The sequence below is a fragment of the Ascidiella aspersa genome, chromosome 6 (assembly GCF_963924565.1).
Source record: "Ascidiella aspersa chromosome 6, kaAscAspe10.2, whole genome shotgun sequence".
Classification (NCBI taxonomy): Eukaryota; Metazoa; Chordata; class Ascidiacea; order Phlebobranchia; family Ascidiidae; genus Ascidiella; species Ascidiella aspersa.
In genome coordinates this window covers 11,563,156-11,587,755 of record NC_139452.1, presented here as the reverse complement: position 1 = coordinate 11,587,755, position 24,600 = coordinate 11,563,156, and the positions used below count along the sequence as shown (strand labels likewise).

At 36.1% G+C, this 24,600-nt stretch overlaps 3 protein-coding genes and 3 pseudogenes across 3 annotated transcripts; 4 read left to right on the top strand and 2 right to left on the bottom strand.

Annotated features, from left to right (window-relative positions):
* Positions 1–5,280: 5,280 nt before the first annotated feature.
* Positions 5,281–6,495, top strand: LOC146139857 (atlastin-2-like). Its single transcript, XM_083392535.1, has 5 exons — positions 5,281–5,301; positions 5,472–5,606; positions 5,890–6,045; positions 6,220–6,285; positions 6,451–6,495. The coding sequence occupies exons 1-5, from the start codon at positions 5,281–5,283 to the stop codon at positions 6,493–6,495; spliced, it is 423 nt and encodes a 140-aa protein (XP_083248661.1).
* A 192-nt stretch (positions 6,496–6,687) lies between these two features.
* LOC146139856 (uncharacterized) lies at positions 6,688–10,167 on the top strand. Its single transcript, XM_083391585.1, has 6 exons — positions 6,688–6,905; positions 7,109–7,293; positions 9,144–9,215; positions 9,286–9,486; positions 9,721–9,792; positions 9,897–10,167. Exons 1-6 carry the CDS (start codon positions 6,839–6,841, stop codon positions 10,101–10,103), a joined length of 804 nt encoding a protein of 267 aa, XP_083247711.1. The 5' UTR covers positions 6,688–6,838; the 3' UTR covers positions 10,104–10,167.
* A 2,673-nt stretch (positions 10,168–12,840) lies between these two features.
* Positions 12,841–14,949, top strand: LOC146139855 (uncharacterized). The gene is made up of 4 exons (XM_083392534.1): positions 12,841–12,867; positions 13,778–13,972; positions 14,581–14,652; positions 14,821–14,949. The coding sequence occupies exons 1-4, from the start codon at positions 12,841–12,843 to the stop codon at positions 14,947–14,949; spliced, it is 423 nt and encodes a 140-aa protein (XP_083248660.1).
* A 2,426-nt stretch (positions 14,950–17,375) lies between these two features.
* LOC146139854 (uncharacterized) lies at positions 17,376–19,330 on the bottom strand (annotated as a pseudogene).
* An 18-nt stretch (positions 19,331–19,348) lies between these two features.
* LOC146139853 (uncharacterized) lies at positions 19,349–20,130 on the bottom strand (annotated as a pseudogene).
* A 29-nt stretch (positions 20,131–20,159) lies between these two features.
* Positions 20,160–21,201, top strand: LOC146139852 (uncharacterized; annotated as a pseudogene).
* Positions 21,202–24,600: the final 3,399 nt, after the last annotated feature.

Sequence of the window (24,600 nt, the reverse complement as noted above, 5' to 3'; positions counted from 1 at the left end):
TATTTATCAGGTATTGGTTTGCCACTTTTACTAATGATAACGCGATTTGAAAGTTATTTTAAAACAAAATATTTGTGAACAAACATTGTAGGCTAACCGACGGGCATTTTTATTTTCTCGAAAACCATTGCTGATACTGTATTCGTTAGAGCACGACTTAACAAATTCCAAGGTTTAGAGAAGCGTATGGTTTTAACCTAACACAGGCTTGTGAATATCATAATACGTATTACGTGAATGACGAGATTTAAATTGAACACAGTCCTGTCTCTGATCTATTTTGTAGCAACTTTGACACTGGTTTAAATGTTTCTGGGATATGCAGATATAGTTTCCACCTCGGTGTATTTAAACAACAATCTTGAACCTAACAGGAATTTCACTTGGTGTTTGCTTAGCAATCACAAAAACGTTTTTTCTCTAGATCAGAGGTTTTCAACATATGGGCCATGGCCCAGTTATGGGCCATGACGCTGTTTTTAGTGGGTCACAGAGCTTTGGATACAGCGACATCAGATATCAGGTCATTATGAACACAGAGTCCGACAAATAAATACCTAATGTTCTGTTGGTGAAATTGTTTCTTTTCACATTTTGTTACTTTACTCGAAACGTGTAGTACCGATGCCGGGAAGGTTCTCCAAACGTAACAATCGCCTTGCTTACGTATTATTCATTGTTTTGTTTGCGAGCAGTAGTTTTGCTTTGATTAGGACAGCGCTCCCATTGCTTCGCAACCGGTGTGCCGCGACGTTTCCGTAGGTGGGGTTACTTGTGTGTCCGGGTACTTTTTAATCACTCGAATTAACGCGAAAATGAATATCTCATAAAGGTAAGTATTTTGACCTCATGCAATGTTCCAGGTGTAAGTTTATCAACTTCAATAATTAAAACTTTTTTAAAACCTATGTTACCTTCTATCGTCATAAATAGAATAGTGACTTAACCAACAGGAACTGCCAGAAGTATAAAAATACAACAATTGCTTTCAAATTTTACACCAACATGGAAAGAGAGATTAACCATCCGCTCGAAAACAATATACTATCATTGTAAATATATTTTTGGCATTTTGTGATAGTCTTGCGAGTTGTTTCGAAAAATATCTGAAGCTACAAAATACAAAGCACCAATGTCCGGTTTCATTTTCCAAATGCTATTAAAATCCCTTTGTTTTTCGTCAGCTATTGCAAGGGAGTATAATTTTTAGGACTTTGACTGGCTTTAGAAATTTTCAGAAAGTCTGTAAAACCGCAAATCAGAAGATAAAGAAATGCAATACATAAAATTTTCGGCGCCTTCGGCGCATTTCATTATAAACTGCTCCATTTATATTGGCTGCCCATGATATTTGCTGCCCCGCTTTATATATAACTACTCGCTTGGGCGGTCCCAAGCCACGCCATAAGGTATCGGGCGACGTAACACATTTGAAATAATGTACAAGATTTATTACTTCATTTTGTTGTTGAAACTAGGTGTTTTTCATTAAGCGTTAATGGGCCAACGCCATTGTTTTACTAATTTGGTGGGCCATGAGCAAAAAAAGGTTCAAAATGCCTGCTCTAGATCAACATCATAAAACATCGTGTCGTGACTTGCAACAACCTAACAAGGTTTAAATAATTCGGCAAACAACCTACAAAAGTATCCCAATACGACAATAGGCCTATATATCAATGACAGTTAGTCGACTTTTTTTAATGAACCTGACCTATGTCACGGTCCACATTAAACACATGTCACGATGCGTTTTGTTCGCGTTTTACCGTCTTTGTGATGTGGCCCATTTAATCTTAAGTAACACATATGTGGCTTCAAAGACTTTGTATGCTTCCTGGCCTTGGCGCGTATGTTTTGTCGTACGCATCCTCGAATGCATCTTAGTTAAATGTGACATATTAGCGCTGGAGTTTGCAAACAATGATCTCAGATTTCTTAAGGGCACTTGATTTAGCATCCCATTAGTTTTTTTGTCCCTATCTCTATAATTATTTATGGGCCCTAAATAAAAAATACTTGAAATCCTTTTGACTCTTACTATAGAACAGTGTTTCTTGAACTGGTGGTGAAACCAACCAAACGGGGTAAATAAGGGTGAACCATCAAAAATGGATGATACCTCTGCAGTAAATCGACTACTGAACTGTTTTTTTCTGTTTTTTTGCTTTTTGTAATAGTGAAGTTGGTTTTCATTGAGTGTATAAGTACAAAAGGTTGGTAACTGTATTTTGTGCTTTTGTATAGCTGTATATTTTGAGACTCGATAAATTGTAGACATGTAATGGTTAAACTTAGCTTGAGTTGATCTTAACAAAAATCGAAACAACCCAAGTCATTTTGTGCGTTTATATATATGCAAGATATCCTATGGTGAGAGTGAGACAAGGGTAAATGAAATCTGGAGATAGATGTAATAGGGGTGAACAAAATTTAAAAAGTTTAAGAAGCACTGCTATAGAACACTTAGAGAAAGCGGATTTTTATTTTTAATGATATTTTGTAAATGCAGTAGGACTACTACGACATCAAATTAAATTCAAGTTTGATCAAATGTCTATAAAGGAAAAGAACAAATTTGTAATATCCAATAAACTTTAATCAAATACAATTTAACTCTTAAATAATTAAATATGACATTTAGATTTTTTCTCACTTTTTCTTGCATTAATTTTAATGCATTAATGCTTTTTCCGTGATATAAGTGATAAAATCTGTGTATAACAAGCAATGTTGCTTAAACGTTCACAGGGCAGTAAAAGGGGAATAGACGACCATGTGTTGAAGGAAAACTGCGAGCTGAATGCACTGATACGTTATGGAAAAGGCACCGATGGGTTCGGAAAGGCAATGGTCGCTGAGTTTCAAACAATGCTCGTTGACAACCTTACAGAGTGTTTTAAGCAGTATAAGAGTCAAAACAAATTAGGAACTAAAGATTCGTATCAGGTATGTTAGCAATGGCCATCAGACTTGAAAACTATAGATAATTCTTGTGGTAATAATTTGACAAATTAATAACAAATCTAAATATTTTACAAATTTAGAAATTCTAAAATCATTTGTAAAAAGCCTGTGTGTTCTAACTTTAGTTAAGATCTATTTGGCAGTAAATACACTGTTCAACGTCATTTTCATTCAATCAGATAAAGCGAATGTTTAGTCAGATGAAGCGAATTTTAAGTATCGTTAAATTGTGCAAAACAAAATGTTCTAAATGCGCACAAACCCATATTTCGAATGAATTTCTATTTTAATATCAAGTGTGAACAGAACCTGAATTGAGTAAACAAAATTCAGTTCAATTCCAAGTTTTTAAGAAAGCTAAAATACGTAAAACTGGCGACAACAAATGGTCCTTTTTCAGCGTTCATCGTCGGGAAGCCCCAGTTCTTTGAACTCTGCATTGCGTGACTTTTTCGACGATGAAAGTGAGTTTGTATGCAAGTTTATTGTTACCAGGGGTGGATTCCAGGTGAGGGGTACGTGACCATTTTTAACGCTGCACGAGGTTCTTCCGTGTTCTTATTATGGAAATACGTCACGTTTTGACGTAACTTGTGACTTCACGATTTTACGTAGCTTTCTGACGTATTCTTTAATTCTTTTATGGCCTACAAAAACAAAATTCCTCGATCGGCCTCTGATTTTTACCATGTTTTTAATATTCAAGTATCGTATATTGAAATTATAATTATATGAATGTGATACTAATAGGAAAAATCAAAGTAATTCGTTTCTTTGGGAAATATTTTGAGTATTTGTTAAAAAATCATTTAATTAGCGTTCAACTTTATAAAAGCATTAATCACGAAGTCATTCTGATACCACGAAACATTATCAATGTTTAATTAGAAAAAATATCTATGGGACCTCCTGTTTGTTGGATGTACTTATAGGAGGAAGCCAAACAGATTTAGTGGGACCGGATTTAGTCAGACCGAACAAAGAAGCATAAGAAAATTGTCTTTTTTGGCATAAGAAAAAACTGTAAGCAGGGGTTGCCATTTCGTAAACCGGCTTAATTCACGATCGCTCATTGTTTCCAGAAGCACCTTCACTCAAACAAATGAACAGTTTACGTCAAGCCATTTGTTGGGTTTTTTTGAACTTAAAAATAGTACATTAGTAGATATATCGTGAGCAACGCGGGATATTTGACTCGCATACATATTAATGCACCACGCTGTAATTTTGTACACTTTGCGCAAATTTCTGCCCAGATTTTAACTATTTGTATTAACAACACATTCTGAATATGAAAAATATGAACATCAGCGCTCTTTCCAACCATCGCCAAACTTGGCAGCCCGGGGTTGGCAAAAAACAGGTAGGCGTACTTAAAGTGTTGTCAGGCCCTCTAAATAAGTAATTAACGTTGGTATTTGTTTAGGGACAAACCTACTCATAAAGTGGATTGCAAAATGCATATAAAATATGATTGTTTACTTCGTCAATAGTTTGTTTTTTCTTTCAAGGACTAATGTTAAGCTATTTTGGCGATCTGACGCGTACTTCATTTTAGTGCCTGGTCTTTGGTTACCGCATTTTTGCTGGTTTAAATGAAAACAATATTCATATAAAATGAATTCAAATACAAATACTGTAAATGCGAACTTTGAACGAAACCCATGTCGTGATTGGCGTTTCATTGTGTTAAACTTAATCTTCAAAATATACGGATCCAGGCGTATTTTTCCTACTCTCAGACCAAACGGAATGTGGCCGTCCTTCTAAAAGCGCTGTCCAAATAATTTGCCTCAAGGAAGACGAATTCAGCTATTCAATAAACCGCGAAGAACTAAAACGAGTATTCCGCCAAGTTGGCAACACCCCTGTTGCAATCTATTCGTTGGCTGGTGCTTTTCGCAAAGGAAAGTCTTTCATGCTCAACTTCTTTCTTCGATATTTACAATCATCCAAGCGAGCTCAAAGGGTTAGTAGTATACATTGATCAGTTGCTTCGTATAGTATAGTGTACAAGCGATTACTCAAATGCAACCGAACAAATATGATTCTTTGAACAATGCTGTGCATAAATCTTCGATTCAATGCGAGAAATGTTTGTGAAACTTACAATAACGATTATCTAAATAAGCTTTTTATTTTCTTGTCTTCAATTTAAAATAACCAAATCGTTTTTGAATTGTCACGAAGATTAGTTTTATCTGTAAAATTATTTATGGCACATATATTTTAGGCCGGGGAATTGGCTTAGTCAGAATAATTAATAACAGAAGAGAATTTAAAGCCCCATTGAAACTGGGCATATACTTTATCATGGGGCTCCAACCTACTGATGTAATAGATTTAAAGGAATCTATGTTCACCAATGACGCATGTACTGGTTGAACGTCATATCTCTACGAGCCAGCACTAGTTTAAGTACACAGAACAAAACTGTGAGATCCCAATTTGCTAACCAGTTCGCCTCTTTCAATATGACCATAAAGATTTTTGTTGCTTTTTAGGACAATGGTTGGTTGCGCGAAAAGGGCCAAGAACTGACAGAAGGTTTTGGATGGAGAGGCGGCTGTGAACGCATGACCACTGGAATATGGATCTGGGATGAACCGTTCTATATCGAAACTGCTTCAAAAGGAAAGGTATATTGTGCATGAGCCTTTGTTACACATATTCCTTTATCTATGGGCTTTTTGTTCAGTACATATTCGAATGGGTTTTTTTAAATTAATATGCTATATGGTTAAGGTGATTAGTTAAAACTTTAAGAGACTATATAGTGCCTATTTTGGTCTATACTATTTAGTCGTATAATTGGAATGTCATCCAACAAGAAAGATCTATATATAAAACAAATTACGATAGCCTTTAAAATTTGTATTAAAATCAGAATAAGTTATACATTTTTCTCATTTTTAAATTAAGGTGGCAGTATTTCTCATGGACACCCAAGGTTCATTCGACAGCAATTCAAATATGCAGCAATGCTCTGTTATATTTGCATTTAGTACTCTGATGAGCTCAATGCAAATTTATAACATCAGTCAACAGCTACAAGAAGATTATTTTCAGCATCTAGAGGTTCGAACTAACGTTTGTAGGTTCAACAGGCCAAAATATAAAATAATACTGCTACAAGTAAAATATTAAACATATTTTTTAAATTTATGTATTTATAATTTGTGTTTGTTAATTAAGTGTTAGAGAGGTTCTGAATGTTTACTTAATGACTCTTTTGATGTATTCCTTTAACAGCTTTTTTGTGATTACGGCAAGGCAGCATCAAGCAGTACACAACCTTCTCAGGCGCAACGTTTTCAGGTTAGATATGTAATGTTGATGTAGCATAAACCGAAGTTTTTAAGGCTGTTATGCGGGAACACGGATTCAACGTCACATGATTTAATTGCAAATTTGTTTAAATAATTAAGTTAACAATTGAATACGTGGACCTTTGGTACACTAAATTTGTTCTTTTAATTTTAGAAGGTGTTCTCGGTAGTAAAAAGAATAAACGTGAGGCAAGCCTGACAGTTAAATACACTTTTTCTACTCTGCCCCATTGTTCTCTATTTCTATATCGTCATTTACGCCATTTTGTACTCAACTCATTGTTACTTCTTATATGAAATAAAAAAAATGAAAATAAAAAATCCTGGGACGCTTCATGTTTGTTACGTTGAATATATCGTTTTAGCTTTTTTTGCAGAAATTGATGTTCCTAATCCGCGATTGGCCAGATAAAGATTATGACTTTGGCATCAATGGTGGAGACAAATATCTACAAAAAATAATAAATAAGCCCTGTAAAAAAGAATTGAAAACAGTGAGGAGGAACCTGAAGGAATCGTTTGAAGAGTTATCATGTTTCCTTATGCCTCGCCCTGGAGAAACAGTAGCTGAGAGAGGAGAAGCTGATGGAAGTAAATTACACCTAGATGGTAAGATGGCGGGCCAATAAAACTAAAAAACCTTATTCATAGTTGTTTCACACAAACGTTATCTGACGAACATCTTAGCGAAACCGTTGAATGCACTTTACACAAATAAATTGGGGTACTTGCGCAGGGACCCCGGTTGTCTTTCAAATATATACCCTACACACATTTCAAACTATAAAATTATTTTTTGCATTTAAAACTAGACGTTAAACCGCTCTTCTTGGAATTTACTGACAATTTGGTGAAACATTTATTTTCACCAAACAACATTCCCGTAAAAACATTTAACGGAAAAGTTGCATCAGGATACGAAGTGGTTACCTTCGCTCTGGCCTACTTTGACGTTTTCGAAAGCGGAAAAATGCCAGAAGTTACAACCATTTGGGAGGTAAACTAATGACTCATTTAATGGTTAAAACATTTGGTTTATATTTCATTTATCACTAAAGCGTGGGATAATTATAAAAAAATCTATGTAATGTAGGTTCGATACTCCAAATATTTTAGACATTTGTCCAACTTACAGTGAAGTCTGTTATCACGATGATCTTATGTCTGCCAGGCGGGGTCGCACGATCAGCATAAGACCACAAAAAGGCTTCCGATCAAAACCCGATTTAAAATTGATAAAAGCAACCTCTAAAACAAGTGTCGTACAGCCGCATGTGGCCGTCGATGAATAATTATGCGGTCGTTAACACATATTTTAACAAACATATGTTGGCGGCCTTGCCCGTGCTGCCATGAGTTTATGGTTGATATGCTAAAAGCAGATTAGAAATTTGTGCGACTGATGCAAAAAGAAATCAGCGTAGTAGATATGTATCAACCTGAATGGTGATCTCACATAAATATAATATAAGAATTGATGATACATGATTAACGGCAAAGCAGGCATGTGGTAATGCGAGTTATCAGTGGAATTGAGGCAAAAGTGTGGGAAAGGTTGAGCGGTAGTTACAGAAAGCCGTGTTTAAGCGAACAAAATGGTGTTACTGCTTCTTAAACTTGTATTTAGCTCATGGAGTGAAAGAAGACACATTGAGGATTAAATGTCCAGACGCTAAAAGTATGTAGTTCGTTAATAGGCCAAAACCCATAAAAAAATAAATCATTACCCACAGACAGTAGAATCAGAGTCCCAGGTCATCGAACTTGGTACCACCGTGGAAGTGCATGCGTACCGTTTTGACGAACATCCGGCTAGCTGCGTCACGTGTCACTTTTAAAAACCCAATAATTATACCAGTAATGCCACATTTTTCGCGCTTCGCGCGATTAGACTACATTTCAGTTCTAGATTTTTGCACGAGATCATTAGAGAACAGCAAGTATATGTTAATTGTTCTATGACGTCACGTTATGACTTAACTTTTTGACGGCATCTCAAAAACAAATTTACTGGCGGCCGTGCGATCAATAAAGACGGTTATAGCGGCCGTCAACAGCTAAAAGTTTGGGCACCCTTGCTCCAAACCATATATGGACGTATTTTCCCGCCTAGAGTCTTAGGAAATTCTTCTGTGGTCAAGTGTTTACTTGGTTTGTTGTTTAGTCCAGTAATTCTATGTTCAAGTTAAATTATTTATTGTAAAATTTTATTTTATTTACAAACTATAACAATAGCGCTTTAAGGATCCATTTTTAAATAAAACTCAAGCAAAAAAGAATGATTTACGGGATATGTAAAACCATATAACTTAAATGGAAAACAAAAGATTTCAATGAACGAACCGGAACTCAAGCAAATATTTTCAAGTTTCCTAAACTAAACGTGCTGTCAAAAACGGTTACCTTCAGTTTTGCCAAATGTTCAAAATTTTCGTAAAAATATTTCGTAAAATATTTCGTAAAATATTGTTTGTTGATATATTCAAGAAAAAGGTTTTAAATAACGTTTATTATAAGATCTCCTAATTTTTCATCCTGTATAGGTAGCTGAAACGTCGAATAAAAGAAATAAGTACCTAAAGAGCTTCTTTTCAGTATATGCACAGGATACCTCTATTCTAGATATCTAAGCTATAGACTAACAGTTTGTCACCCAAAAGCATTTACTTAAGCTGCAACGGCTACTTTGTCCACGGGTTGCAAAATAATTTTTGTTAAACTGTAGCTGAACTAGATATTTTAATTTTCTTTGGAACGAAAGTGCGGCTAAATCATTTTACCAAAAAACTATTTCAACCCGAAAAGTTTGACTTCCTGAAATTAACCCATTATTGTCGCTTTATTAAGGCAAACGTAAAGGCATCCAGTGAAGCATCTCAAAAAAAGTTCTTGCGTGATTTTAAGGAAAAAATGGGAATGGTAAGTTTTGTGTTGCGTAAAGCTTAAAATATTCGTTAGTTACTGTAATTGCAAATCCCACTTTCTGTAGAAAATATGCGAAGATAAACTTGTCTCCGAAACAGAGCTGCAACACGCTAATATGACTATAAGAAAAGAGGTGTTGCAATCATACGACAAGGAGCCAAAGATGGGATATCACTCCATTTTTGACAAATCCGCGCGCAGAAGTTTGGAAAATGAAATGGACACACATGTGCAACTGCTTACACAAAGAAACAAACTCGTACGGGTGGGTAAAAATATTGTTGTTGTTGTTGTTGTTGTTAAACTGCATTATCTGTGGTTGGTCTTACTCGATAGGGGTGGTGAGGGGATGATAAGCATGTAGGGATAAACATAAAAAAATATTGAGGATTATGTCACTTCCAGGGAATATGTTCCACTTATAACGACATCTTTTTTTTTTATTAGTCTTTTTTTATTTCTGATATAAAAATCAACTTTTCTAAAATGCATTTTGCAGTTTCAATTGGAGACAAAAATGACAAGCAATGTTAAAACTGCCGCAGAAATTTATCAAAAAGAACTTGAAAAGGTAAATATTGATTTATTTTAAAGGGTATTAGGTTTCATTTTTTTTGTTTCATATCATGGTAGTGGTGAAGGTCGGCTTTATGTTTTGCGTATTTCCCCTTGCAGTCGTGCGAAGGTAAGGCCGTAGATGTTAATCAATTGAATTCTATTGAAGAACGTTGTCGACAAGAAGCTCTTGTACATTTTAAACAAAAAATGGGAGAGATGCCAGATGAAATAAAACATGAAGGACAGAAAGACTTTAATAACCTTCTTAATCAAACTTATCAACGATATCAACACGACAATCAGCTTAAGCATGTTTGGATATAAATTGCTGTAGCCAAAATGGATGTTGCAACATTTTTGTGTTGCGAATCGAAATAATATTATATAAAAACACTATAAGAGATCAATAAGTTGTTGTTTTTGCGATTTGCCAAATTTTAGGCTACTCTGTTTTATTGTAGTTTTTTAGTTTTAAAGCAATATTTGCTATTTATTACAGCTGTTTTGGGCAGTGTTTAGTCAAATCAATACATGGTTGATGGAGAACTAAGTTTAGCACAGGATTTGGACACCATGCTATCCTTTTTACAAACTTAACAACACAACTGCGAATATTCTTGGCGCTTCGCGAGAACCTATCCTACATATATCACAAATTGGGGAAACTCAGATTGCTTTGCGCGAATTGTATTGCAATTTCCAACATAGCTTTGCATTGTATGTCATCCCACCTTTTAGACACGATCAGCGCAATGTTTATTTTTTGCGCATTGGGCGACATTTTTACGTGGTTTCTCTACACCTGTGGAGTCAATGCCTTCACAATCTTTTTGTCGAAATAAGCTTGATAAAAAAACAATATACCAGGTGCGAGCCATTTTTTGTGTGCTGCCCAATGTGTTATCTCTCTTTTATGAAAGTTTACATAATTTAAAACAAATAAACGCATTATTTTTCGCGCTTCGAGCGATTGCAAATGCTTTTGTATTTTCATTTAGTCCCACTGATATTGAATCGATATCAGAAAATACCAAAATGTTTTTAGGATGATAATTGTTTTATATCTAAGGAGGCGCAAGACACAGGACAATTATGAAAGGGCGCGAGTGAATAAGAGGGTTAAGAACCACTAGCTTACACGTTTAAAAATAAATTATGAGGTTAATACGACATTACTCAAATTCAAAAAGCTTGTGGCCAACATAATTGAAACAAAATCGTTTTTTTTTTTGCAGAAATTAGAAGGGCAAAATATGCTAGAGCAAATGAAACGTGCTAAAGATATCTACATCTCTGCCATGAATGAGGTGGGTCTATATCAGAGGCGTGCAACATACGGCCCGCGCTACCTATATTACGTGGCCCGCACAGACTCCGTCAAGTAGCCCATTCGTTGTAATAATTTTCACTGTTTAAGAAGTTATTTGTAACGGAATAATTGTTCATTTAGTAATTTTTCATTTAGTATTGCGTCCACTGAGCGAACCTCCATTATTGCGTCATAGTGTGCATTTTAGTTGTCTGGCCCGCAGCACCATTATAACTATACATAATAGCCCGTTGCGATAAACAGTTGCACGCCCCTGGTGTATATAGTTATATACGTCTAGTATCATTTAATAACCAAATGGGAAAAATATAAATGTTCGACTCCTAGGATCATAAACGTTCTAAATAAAAATTGGCTATAGGTAATTGCTTTGCATTCTTAGGGTTGCGGAACAGAATACGTTGATGATAAGTTGATCGACAAAACTCACAAAAAGGCAAAGCTGCAAGCCAAACAAGCAATTCTTTCTTTGCATAATACAAAAGGTCCTGATTTTGTGGGTAAATGCCTGGTTGAACTAGATGACTTTCTAGACAACTCCCTAGAGCAAATAAAGAACAAAAATGATGCCAGAAAGGTGTGTATGTTTGGGGCGGTGTTGCTTTTTAACAATTCTAATCTTAAGTATGAAGCATACTTATCCAGCGTTAGAATTTCCAGCAACCTTCGAGCGTATTGTGCAACACCAATTAGTTCTAAATACCTTTACTAGGCTATTTGCCGACAGGAAAAGGAGCTGAAAATAATTCTGCGGAGCGGTAAAACACACAAGATTAGCAAGAAATATTTGTATTTATGTGGTCAAAATTGTTATGACAATAGTTTGGGAGGACATAGCCTTGTTTTCTTTTCTTATTGGATCTAACCCTAGATTTGCCATGACCCCGATTCGTCTATCTATAGGTACAGGCTACACTTTTAAAATATTTCAGAAATTTTGATTACATATTATATAGATGTATAAAAACTTCCAACCAGATGATTATATTTGAGCTTTACCCTTCATAATAAATTTTATTTAAAACATTTAGTTGTATCCAGGTTAGCAAAATCTTGCCATCCATCTGGTGACAAGCATTTTTGATCCAAATTCTTTGTTTTTGGTCTTATCCTTTCAGTTAAAGGCGGTGTTTAAACCTTGCCATGTTTAGGCGATATATTTGTTTTCCAAATGCCTTTTATAACCAAATATATATTTCCGGCAAATGTAGTACGGAATGTTCTATACACATCATCGATTTAAAAACCATGAGAATAAATATGTGAAAAAACAATACATTTTCTTGTTAAATAGATCTTTGCAAAAATCAAAAATTTATAAAGATATTCTTTTGCACCAATTTAATGTTTTTTTTGTCTGATTCGTTGGCCGACATAGTCGTCAAGTCGCCAGCGTTCTGCCATACTGGTTGTATTGTACTAATGTACTGGAATCAAACAAAATAAGTGTAAGTGTGCGTTATTGTTATTTTAACTGGGTAACTGGGTCGGTACAATTGTTTGGGTTAATATATTGATTTATGCGAGCATCAGGTGCGCAACGATGAGCGACCCTAAGTTTCGGATGTCGGCGGCGACTCGTAATTTCCTTGTTTCTGCTACAAAGTCAGATTGAGATTCTTTAGTTGATATTGGTGCTGTACTACTACTTTTTAGTTTGGTGCTGTACTACTTACTTTTTAGTTGATATTGGTTGTGTACTACTAATTTAATCAGCAAACTATAAGTAACATGACCAGATGGACAGTAACGGGTTGCGTAAGTGAAAAGTTACCACCACACTCGGGAAGACACAAAAACTTTCCTAATGTACAACTCAAACTTTGTTAACAGAGTTATAGAAACGAGCTTTATTCTGTACAAAATAAAATTAATTAGTAATTATTAATGAATTCGCATTAATTCCACTTAAGCATAATTTTTTTTCTAGGCTTGTTGTTAGCCTAAAGATGGAAATGTTATAATATGCCTTTTAAAATAGAAACCCAATTGCATTTTATCTTTAGTGCATCTATGCTTAGTAAAGTAACAGACCACTTCAAAATTATGTCACGTTTATTGTTATTTCTGCTACTGCAACTATAAATCAAGTCTTAAAATGCGTGGTTGTGTTTTAACAATGCTATATAGAGTAGACACATGTCATCTTTGCGAACGAAAGCAAAATCATAAACTAAAATCAAGTACAAGTGAGCTGTTGTAACGCTGACTTCCGTTTTACAATATATTTTTGTTACAATGGAAGTGTTATGTCATACTCAATGCGATTAATAAAATGTTTCAATGGTATTTGTCACTGATCTCGGTTGTGAGTAAGCATGTTTCCAAGCGTTAATTATTTTAATAAAGGTATATTTAAACGTTTTTGCGGACCCCCTGAAAACGTTTTGCGTACCCCCGAGACAACAGGGGACGTGGCGTTATTTTGCACAATGTGCGCAAAAATGTGCACGCCAAAATGTGCAAAAAATGTGCCCATATTTTAAACTGCCTTCAAAAATATGCGCACTTTTTGCAGAAAATGTTCGCATCCCCGTCTCCCCCGAGAACCACTTATTTAGACTATAACACGCCAAAAATTATTTAAATTTTTAACACTAAAGAAGGGTTTGCACAAGAGAGTGTTACTTTTAAGCGCCTAATTTAAGAATCTCGTTTTCGTGTTAAGCCAAAGTTGCCATGTGAGAAAGAAAATGATTTATACCAACGTCATCGCAAGCAGCTTGAATGGGCTCTTGAGGAATACGACATTCTAATAGAACAAAAGGAACCACTCATCGAGTTTGACCATCAGAGGAAAGACCTCCGACACAAGATGAGTGAGCTGTACGAGTCGACGCGTCAAAATAATATACGTAACACGGTGACCAATGCCTTTAAAATAAAATACAGATTGATGGTCGGTTCACACATTTTTTTGTATAATACATGTATGCTTACTTAAAAAGAAAAAAAGTTTTTTTGAGAAACATATACAATTCGAAATTTTGAATCTATACAATATTTATTGTACACCGGAGTGGTATTTATTTGACAGCGTATGTTATATTTTGTACATGAAACAACATTTTATTCAAAAATATCGGCCCAAATCAAAGGTATAGGTTGGTCAAACTAACATATCTTTAGTTAAAAGCTTTAATTTTTTTCATTCCTTTATATTGGCCTGGTGAAGTACGGTTGTGCGCAATTACAATTTGTTTTTTAATCTGCCACATATTAAGATTTCGCTTTAGATGAACACAGCAATCAATTAAGGTTAATTTAAAGAAAACACCTTAATTAAGAGAACACCCCAATTCAAAGTGAACACCCTCATTCCTAATTAAACCATCAACTGTTTGTTTATGGAAGTTTATAAGCGGGTTCAATGACTATTTTATTTCAAAATAATTTTGGATATGGTGGACAAATAGGTTGTAGCTGGAGAATGCCGTACTTAGTATTTTGATTCAGGATGTTTTTATATAGGAAGAAGCACGAAAATCAATCGAAACAGAATTAGAAAAAGGAAGAAGCATTTACATGGAAAAAATGTCCAAGGTTAGTCACGCTCGCTTTTGAAAAAATAAACTACGGTATTATTATATTAAAGCACAAATAATCTCCACAGTGAGCTTTAATTAACGAACATTGACGTTTTACAGTTGAACGGCATAATTGCGTTGTGATTAAACATAACAATCTTTCTTGTTTATTTATTTTATTAAGACCTGCGAAGAAGACTATGTGGAGGAAAAAGAACTAAGGCGAGATCACGAGTTATGCAAAAATAGTTTCCTAGTTGCTGGCTTCTTAAAAAGCGAGGCCAACCAGAGCCTTATTTTCAAAAGGAAATGATTGAGAAATTTGAAAAAGAACTTGATCTTCAGTATTCGACGTACCAAAAGCTAAATGAGTCACACAAGGGATTTTTCCGCAAAGGAAAAGATCAAATCATTGGCGTTTTGAAACAGTTAACAAAAAATAAGTAAACAGCGAGTTTATCGTATGATGTATATAAACGATTACCGACTCACTTGGTCTTGTTGTATGACAAGACTACATTTGAAACAAAAGTGGGCGAAGTACCCGGCATTGCTAAACCAAGTGTGTATAGCAATCATTTGTACCGGGCAGGTTCAACTGTTACTCTAAATTTGTACTGCCTTTATCCTTTTTACGCTGGTAATGTTAAGCGGTATTACAGATTGTTTTCTACACATCAAACGAAAATAAAGTTTTATTTTAGCATGTCATTTTACCATGGTAACCGGTCACGCAAATTTCCATACTATAACGTATATAACAAGGCGTTATCGGTTAAACCATTGATTTCAAAAATGTCCCTTCCCCCACTTGTTTTCAAATTGCTGTCGGGCCCCACAATAAATATAACGTCATAAAAGTATGTTTTTGGTTTGACCTTTTAAAACAAACATGCGCCACAAAAAAATTGCCATGCTTCTCCGATGGATAGCCAGTGGGTTAAGGACCTGTTTTTGGATAGGCAATAGCGGTTTAGGTATTGGCGCGTTAGCAGTTAAAAAACTCTGCTGGAATCAATGTGATGAAATTTCCTAATGCTTCACTCTCACGACAACGCATTTTCGATGAGGTGTGTGTGACCCGTTCGGCAAAATATCTTTATTGACTTTGTAGCTGTAAAAACTAACCGCTTGATCAATGTATAAAATAGCACCGGATTCATAATACCAAAAGTGTGATCAATTTATTTCGTATGACATTTAACCAGCAAATCCAGTTGCGCAAGTTAGAGTGAGTGTTCGTTATAATAAGTTTAATCGCTATATTGGTACGCATATAAGGTTGTGTTCAGCAAACACTGTGGCGAAATCTTCATTTCCGAAAATGTTTAGAACCAGGGGTTTTTCTGGAACAATAAAAATGTCGTACCAAAGCACTTTTTAAGATGACATCATTAAGTTACGTCAAACCGTGACGAGGTACATCCAACTAAATAAAAAGATCCTATCGGAGTTTTTGTTTGATAAAGCACAAAAAAGGCATATCGGAGTTTTTGTTTGATAAAGCACACAAAGATGGAACTAAATATCAGTTTAAATACATTTAATGAGATGGCGAGAAGGCCTGGTCAAAAATTATATTTTTCTTTACGTTACGGCGTACCATTTTTCACCGGGACGCCGCTCAGGTAGCAAATCTTGCCGTTGCAGACAATTTCGTCTTACCTTTACCACTGTTAGGAACTCTCCATAAATCGTACACCGAGACAAAACAGGGGCTGGTCCAGAATTTAAGAGAATTAATCCACAACATAAGGTCGCAAAGCAGGCAACTTAATATACTTGTTGAGCCCAGTTGAACACGTGCCTTGGTGTGCAATGAAATCGATTTTTGCCGAACGCTAGAAGCTAAAAAAATTAGTCGGTTATGGCTTAAACTGGTATACGTGCAAACAAGAAGATCTGGCATATTGGCCAGGACAAAAAAGGTGCAGTGTCTGAAGTGTATAGATAATTTTGCCAAACAATTGGAAGTAACTTGGTTCCCACAGGTTTGACTGAGAAAGCCTTATTCAAACAGCGATAGCCTGCAATAACCTTTTAGAATTTTTTCAATTATCTTTAACCAAAGATATACCGTAATAGTAATTTAAACAGGGACACCATACTAGCAATTTGCTTAACGTTTAAGAAAATGTTTATTCACGTATGTGGAACCGTTCCTTCATTGGATCATTTTTGTCGAATGGTGCAACAGTGCGGTGTATATTGATTTTTGGGGGGTGCACCCAGTTGGAACATGTCCAAGGTGAGATAGCAAAAAAAAAAGTATTTATGTTACTTGTCCCCAATTAATTTTAACTAAAAAACAAAGGAATGGTTGGGGTTGATCCTTGCGACATGCTTACATCGCTTTAAACAAAAACAAAAAAATGATGTCAAAATATTTTGGCACTGTGTAAACATTGCAAAAGTTAATACATACCAAATAATTTGTATCAACGACTCTCCAACAAAATCGGAACCCCTCACAAATTTTCATTGCTTCAATTTAATACCGTAAGCTACTTTATCTTTGATATCTGTAAACAAGGATGTCAAAAGGATGAACGCCAGGAAGACCCTCTCAAAAAAGAAGTTTAGATAAAAATTCGGTCTACAAATGTTCAAGAAAAACGAATAATCCAGATCTCATGTAGCCGTGCGTTTTGTTCAAGGGCACTGGTCTGTACCAGAACAGAAAAAACAAAGAAGGTCGATATCGTCTAGGTGACTTTGGTTTTAGTCAGATTTGATGTGTCAAGTGGAAAATACATCTTTGTGGACGAAGATCTGTTCCTCGGCCTATCATAATAACTAAAAACAAATAATATTGTCTAACTTTAAACGATATGTCAACAGAACAAAATCGGCTATCGCTTTTGGATAAAATTTCCTATAATAAATAATTTTGAGATGAGGATTTTTTTTCTTATGCTGTCATGGTATGTTAGCATTATTACATTGCCAAAGCACAATAAAGAGGGTTTTTTCGGTATTTGAGTCTTATTTGATGTCATTTGTTTAGTTATATCTACAATCATTCGTCTGGTGGCGCTACTTTCACAAACTAAAATGTTGCAATGCAAATTAAATGAGGATATTTAGAAACCCTCTGTGACAAATGTTGCACATATGCAACAAATTGTAAACAAAAGCCAGAAGGCGGCAGAAAAAATAATTGCATTAAATAAATTCAATAGGCCGAATTTAATTAATATGCAGCAAAAAATACTTTTTTGGGGGTGTATTTCAGTATGCTGTCCTTAAAGGATTAAATTAAATTAGGTTGTTTATGATTGTGAACCAGTTATCAAAAAATACTTGGATGGCCAGAATTGGGTAGAAGCGCTTAGCAGAGCTTAGGGATCACTTGTACAGATTTTCGAAATTTTAAATAGGCGCATATATCATGCGATGTTGCACTCTCTTTACCGACGTAGATGTAAAATCCTCATCTTCTTCAGAGTCCTCATCACTTACTACGTGTAATAATCGGATTAGTTAGTCACTCCACCTTCTAAAAAGTCAGGTATGTCCAATTCATTTCCATCAAACAGGAGTACCAAAGAGCCATATTCATCAACTTAGTTTGATCGAGCTCTGGCCATCACGTAGTAAAGGCTGTATACCACTAGCCTACTAGGCATATAAATGGAAATTACTAGCCAGAACATAGGATTATTACTGCAATACGAACCATTACAAATGGTAAAAAGGCTCTATAACAACATACCATCGCTATTAAACTGCCTCAAAAAAATGTTGTTCATTGCTAACACATATAACTAAAATGTCCCTTAATGACAAATGAAAAAATTATTTCAAACCTGGATTTCTGGCTTACAGGCTAACATAAATCAAAAACAGCTCCTCTGGTAATTGTAATTGTTAACCAACGTTTCGGCAACCTATACAAGCCGCCTTCGTCATGGTGATTGACACTGAACGCTCGTACAATAAATGGAAAGGAAAGCTTGTAGCATGCAGAAAGCATCACGTCAGTTTTGACGTTCATGGTGTTACCCTTCCTATGAATATTCCACGATTCCAAAAATAATCTTTTCCTGTAGTCTGATTCCGAAGTCTCCCAACATACGTCTTAACACATCGTTTAGTTTTGGTATGTAGGGCAACGTAACAAACCCATCTTTTTTCAAAACTAACCTGCGTGGCAACAGAATTCGGTCGGTCGTGGAACATCCAGTTGGGGTAACCGTTGGACTTCAGGGCTTCGTGTACCTTTTTAAGTTCCACCTCGCGCTCAATGCTGTTAGAACATAGGCGTCGCGCCTGGTCCTCAAGTGATCGCACGACACCTCTCTTTTGGTAAATAGGGTGATGCGAACGAAAATTAAGATACCTGCCGGTACTTGTTGGCTTGTGGTACACTCTTGAACATAAATCACCGACAGAAGTCCTTGTGACTAGGACATCTAAAAATGAAAGGAGGTTTCCCTGTTGCATTTCCATGGTGAATTGAATACCTTGTTGCGCCTGATTAAGGTGGTGCAGAAATAGTTCCACCTGATCTTCAGGAATGACGGCAAATATGTCGTCAACATAACGCCGCCAGAACCTTTGGCAAATGTTGTCAGGGCTTTTCCTTCCAGGGCTTCCTTGGTCATGTTGGCGACCACCACAGAAACTGGAGAACCCATCGCTGTTCCCTGTATTTGGTGGTAAAATTTCCCCCTGAATGTTAGAAACGCTTGCTGTAAACAAATTTGCAACTCAATCACAATATCCGCCGAGAGCCATGGCGTCCTGTCTTTGAGGCTGTAGTCGGCCAAAATTCTGGATGACGCGATATCCATTGCCAATTCCACTGGTATACTAGTGAAAAGTTACACAACGTCATATGAGACAATAACCTCTTCACCGGACAGGGGAGACAACTGTGTCAACAACTTAACAAAATTTGACGAGTTTAGAACAGTCTACTCTGTGTTTCCCACTAGCGGAGAGATGACTTTCGCTATGTATTTCGCCGAATTATAGGTTGGTGTACCAACGAACGAAACAATAGGTCTGAGTGAAATGCCTTCTTTATGGATTTTCGGTAAACCATAAATGCGTGGCGCAGAACCGTCCGTGCTATGCAGCTGGTGGAACATGGCTTCTGAAATACACCGCCTCTCCGTGTGCAAAGTATAGCAACAAACTTATTAAGGATGCGTTCCGACTTTCGTGTTGGGTCACGAGGTAGGTGCTTGTATGTTGACGAGTCCTGGAATAAGTTAAGCATTTTTCTCTCGTAATCTTGGTTGTTCATGATTACGGTACAGTTACCTTTGTCTGAGGGTAAAATCAAGATGTTTTGATTAGACCTTAGACTTCTGATTGCTTGGTGCTCGTTGTTACTGAGGTTGCTGCGTCCCATCCTATAAGTGCGGAGGCAGTTTGTAAGTTTCCCTTGAATGTTTACCTTATTGTGAGAAGGTTGCTCCCAAATACCTTTTTCGACTGCGGCAATTATTTGCTCTTTCGGAACGAACCGTGGGGCAGTGGCAAAGTGTGATTGTGTTGCAAATTTGTTTACAGCAAGCGTTTCTAACATTCAGGGGGAAATTTTACCACAAAATACAGGGAACAGCGATGGGTTCTCCAGTTTCTGTGGTGGTCGCCAACATGACCATGGAAGCCCTGGAAGGAAAAGCCCTGACAACATTTGCCAACCCACCGAGGTTCTAGCGGCGTTATGTTGACGACATATTTGCCGTCATTCCTAAAGATCAGGAGGAACTATTTCTGCACCACCTTAATCAGGCGCAACAAGGTATTCAATTCACCATGGAAATGCAAAAGGGAAACCTCCTTTCATTTTTAGATGTCCTAGTCACAAGGACTTCTGTCGGTGATTTATGTTCAAGAGTGTACCACAAGCCAACAAGTACCGGCAGGTATCTTAATTTTCGTTCGCATCACCCTATTTACTAAAAGAGAGGTGTCGTGCGATCACCAGGCGCGACGCCTATGTTCTAACAGCATTGAGCGCGAGATGGAACTTAAAAAGGTACACGAAGCCCTGAAGTCCAACGGTTACCCCAACTGGATGTTCCACGACCCACCGAATTCTGTTGCCGAAACGCAGGTTAGTTTTGTGAAAAAAGATGGTTTTGTTACGTTGCCCTACATACCAAAACTAACCGATGTGTTAAGACGTATGTTGGGAGACTTCGGTATAGCGGTTGGTGTGCAACCTGCCAATACTCTTCGAAAGCTTCTTAGTCACCCCAAAGATCCCATTAGTTCCTTTGACCAACGAGGTGTGGTATATTCAATCCCCTGTGCGGATTGTAATTTGGTCTATATCGGCAAAACTGGAAGGTCATTCAAGACTCGCCGTAAAGAACACCAAAGGGACGTGGCAAATAACGACGCAAAGAAGTCTGCACTCTCATACCATGCTGTTTCCCGAAACCACCAAATTGATTTTGGTGGCGCTTCAATAATAGCACGAGAATCAGACTACAGGAAAAGATTATTTTTGGAATCGTGGAATATTCATAGGAAGGGTAACACCATGAACGTCAAAACTGACGTGATGCTTTCTGCATGCTACAAGCACCTGCTGAAGGACTAGAGGCAGTCGCTAATTACTTTCTTATCGTTTTGTTGCTCGCGTTTATTTCTGCTTCTTTCTTTTTTTCCTCTCCATTTATTGTACGAGCGTTCAGTGTCAATCATCCTGACGAAGGCGGCTTGTATAGGTTGCCGAAACGTTGGTTAACAATTACAATTACCAGAGGAGCTGTTTTTGATTTGTATTACCATGCCTGGTAGCAACAGTTTACAGGCTAACATTACGCATCAAACTTGGTCTTGCATGGATAAGCAAGTATTTAGGATTACGAACAACGTAATAATTTCGCTGAGAAAATAACTGAAAATCTACTACGAGACTTTTTGGTTAAGGCATTTATTGTGTCAAAATATGTCACTTTTCAGGATGTGAATTCGGACATGCCGAACGTAGAAAAAGTTATTTTCTTAACATTATATTGTTAGGTAAAAATTAATATACAACAAAAGTTGTAATAAATTAACCGCAATAAGGCAATCAAATATATGCCTAATTAATTTGTTGCATATATGCAACACCTGGCATTAAAGGGTTAAAAAGGCTTATCGCACTTGGCGCAGGAGAAATGCATTTACCTTGTAACGTTTGTTTCAGAGAGTGTTATTGTGTAAAAGCATTTCAATACAGGGTTGGATCGAAGAAATATTGTCAAAACGAAACGTAGTATATATCAGGGGTCGGCAACCTTTTTGCAATGCGGACCGGTTAAAATCTGAATTTTTTTCGAGGATCGGCTAAAAAAAAAACAAATATAGGCCCACATTTAGGGAAATTTATTACAACTTTTTTCAATGCAAACTTTAAGCTTTCTCTGCCGCTAAGAGATGTTATACCACCTATAGAGATTGTTATACTTAATAAAAGGTCGTAAAGCAATTAAACCCAACAGCGGCTCATTTTAAGCCGCTTTCTTTTAGGCCGTTACTTTTTTTGTTGAACTTGAAATATATTTTGGAATAAGTTCCACTTGTATACCATTATCGCCTATTCCTCTATCTTGTAAAAAAAAGAGCAAAACAGGCATTATTTTACAAGAATCCACTTTGTATTATATATAATACCATATTTCAGATCCCTTTGAAAATCAGGCCATACACGACACTTTCTATAGTTTAGTTACGTAATAAAAAAAATAAAATAATGGCAATATGAAAATGTATGAACTATAGACTGGCACCTGAATGAATGGTATAGAATAAACGGTATATAATAGGCATTCGTACAACGCTTGCCAGATTTTTTAACCCTAAACAAAAAACGTGGTTGATGTCAGATAATTCATTCATCCTTTTTTTTTCTGCTATTTTATAGAGCCTCCTTAAAAGTAATTAAAATGCATATGTTGTTTTCTAAACCTTCCCTGCTTAAATACAAAAATACTAAATTATGCCATTATCGTTTGCATGAATTTATTCTATAGCTCGTTAGGTTATCACCCTTGAACATCAAAAATCACCATTTTTTCGATTTGTTATGTGGGTAATCACCAGTCTCAACATTATATCGCGTGAAACGTACAAAGATAAAATTTTGCAACTGACTTCTGTCGAGGACCCTAACAATGTTTTTATATTGTTTTGGCATTTTCTGTGCTGTTCAAAAAAAAAATAGCAATTATTCTTTGCGTTATTAACAACAGATTTTACACTCGTCGTTAGATATCTGGACTCCTACGCCTAGAATAGTGGTAAATCCTTTAGGCAATCGCAAGCTTACACCGATCTAAGACTTTTAAACTAACCGTCGGGGTATAGTTGGAAAATATTATGTGGTAAACGTTTCGTCATACAAGCCGTAGTCGAAACATCAAGAGACTTTTAACCTGTTTAGTAATTTGGCGGTTCTGAGCTGTAGCTGGTTCGCAGTAATTAAGCTTGATAAAACTAAGTGTAAACAACATTAGTACACATTATATTGTACCTAATGGTACAAGTAAGCCAAAAGAGTTCGATACTTGTCGTGATGAAATTAATATCGGAACAATGGACCGGTAAACAATATGTTCTTTTTACCAAGCCATGTCGCTATAACTATTTTTGGCCCTTAATTTTTTTTTATTTACGCAAAGCTCTCTTTTTAAAATGATAATTTTGCTTAACCAAACCATATAAATGCGCCATTTGCACTACGGGTTACTCTTTACGTTCTTTCTGTTTAGCCATCCATAAATGGGGTCAATGGTCCTCACGAGTTGTTTGCCATAAATGTATTAATAGCATAATATCAAGCAATAACGACATTATCGATTACTGAAGAATGTCCATACATTAGAAATAGCTGCAGTAAAATTACAACAGGTTAAAACCAGTATTACCACACAAAAATCTTTTCATCAAGTGAGGCATGAAAAGTTTATTATAACGCGCAGCCATAAAACATTCAATCTCAAAAACACCCGGTGTTCTCGAGCAAACTAAACAATTGCGTTTGCATAGTTTAAGTTGCATATTTTAAATTTGAAAGGAGACGTGAAGAATTCGGCAATTTAAAAAGATTCGCATATTTGTAGATATGATGTGGTTTGTAAAATAATTTGTCAGAAATTTTTGCATGGCGCCTTTCGAGCTGTTAAGGTTTCGTTCAAACGGTCTAAATCTAAAACATATTCGAAAAAATTATTTCGTCTGATTTATTGAATTATTATAGTAAAAGGAATGTTTAATTTAGACAGCAAATTTGGCAAAAATTATAATTTTTTTGGGGGGGATGTCCTGGTGCCTCACTTTGATCGGCTCTTGCTCGTGAGTGCATCATACCATTTTTCACGTACTGTGGAAGTATCACTCTGTCAGACCGTTTAGTCACTTTAGTCGTTTGTTATATATTTATGGCATGCTCATGAATCGCATTATTATGTTACATGTGACTGATTTCTAGTAATTCACCGATGGTGCTCAAAGCGAAAAATACATTATGTTTTTGTTTGACTGGTATCGTTTTACAAGCGAACAAAGCTGCTTCTTTTGTGTTTTAACAGGTGCCCTTTGTTGTTAGTGGACTGTTACCGATAGGTGTAGGCCTAGTTCCTCTTTTCAGCAGACTATACTGTAACACGGCAAACGTATAGCCTAGTCTTATCTTGGCTGCTGTACTCACTTATACCGCTTCAACAAATAAATGGTAAGTTTATCAATAATAGCTATGTTTGAAAAAACAAAGTTACTTCGGTTGAATTACTTATCCGATCTGTGGCTTATTATGTTTTAACAGTAAGATAGTCAAATTTATAAATGTTTAAAACCTTAACGACAAACTAGGGGCTGTACTACAATTATCGGGTATTGTAAACAATACCACATGCTTTTGTATTACTTCTTTTAGGATAGCAAAGACCTACAGGATTACCTGATCAACATTATTCAAGAAATAGTAGAGGAATTTAAAAAGGAATTGCATCAG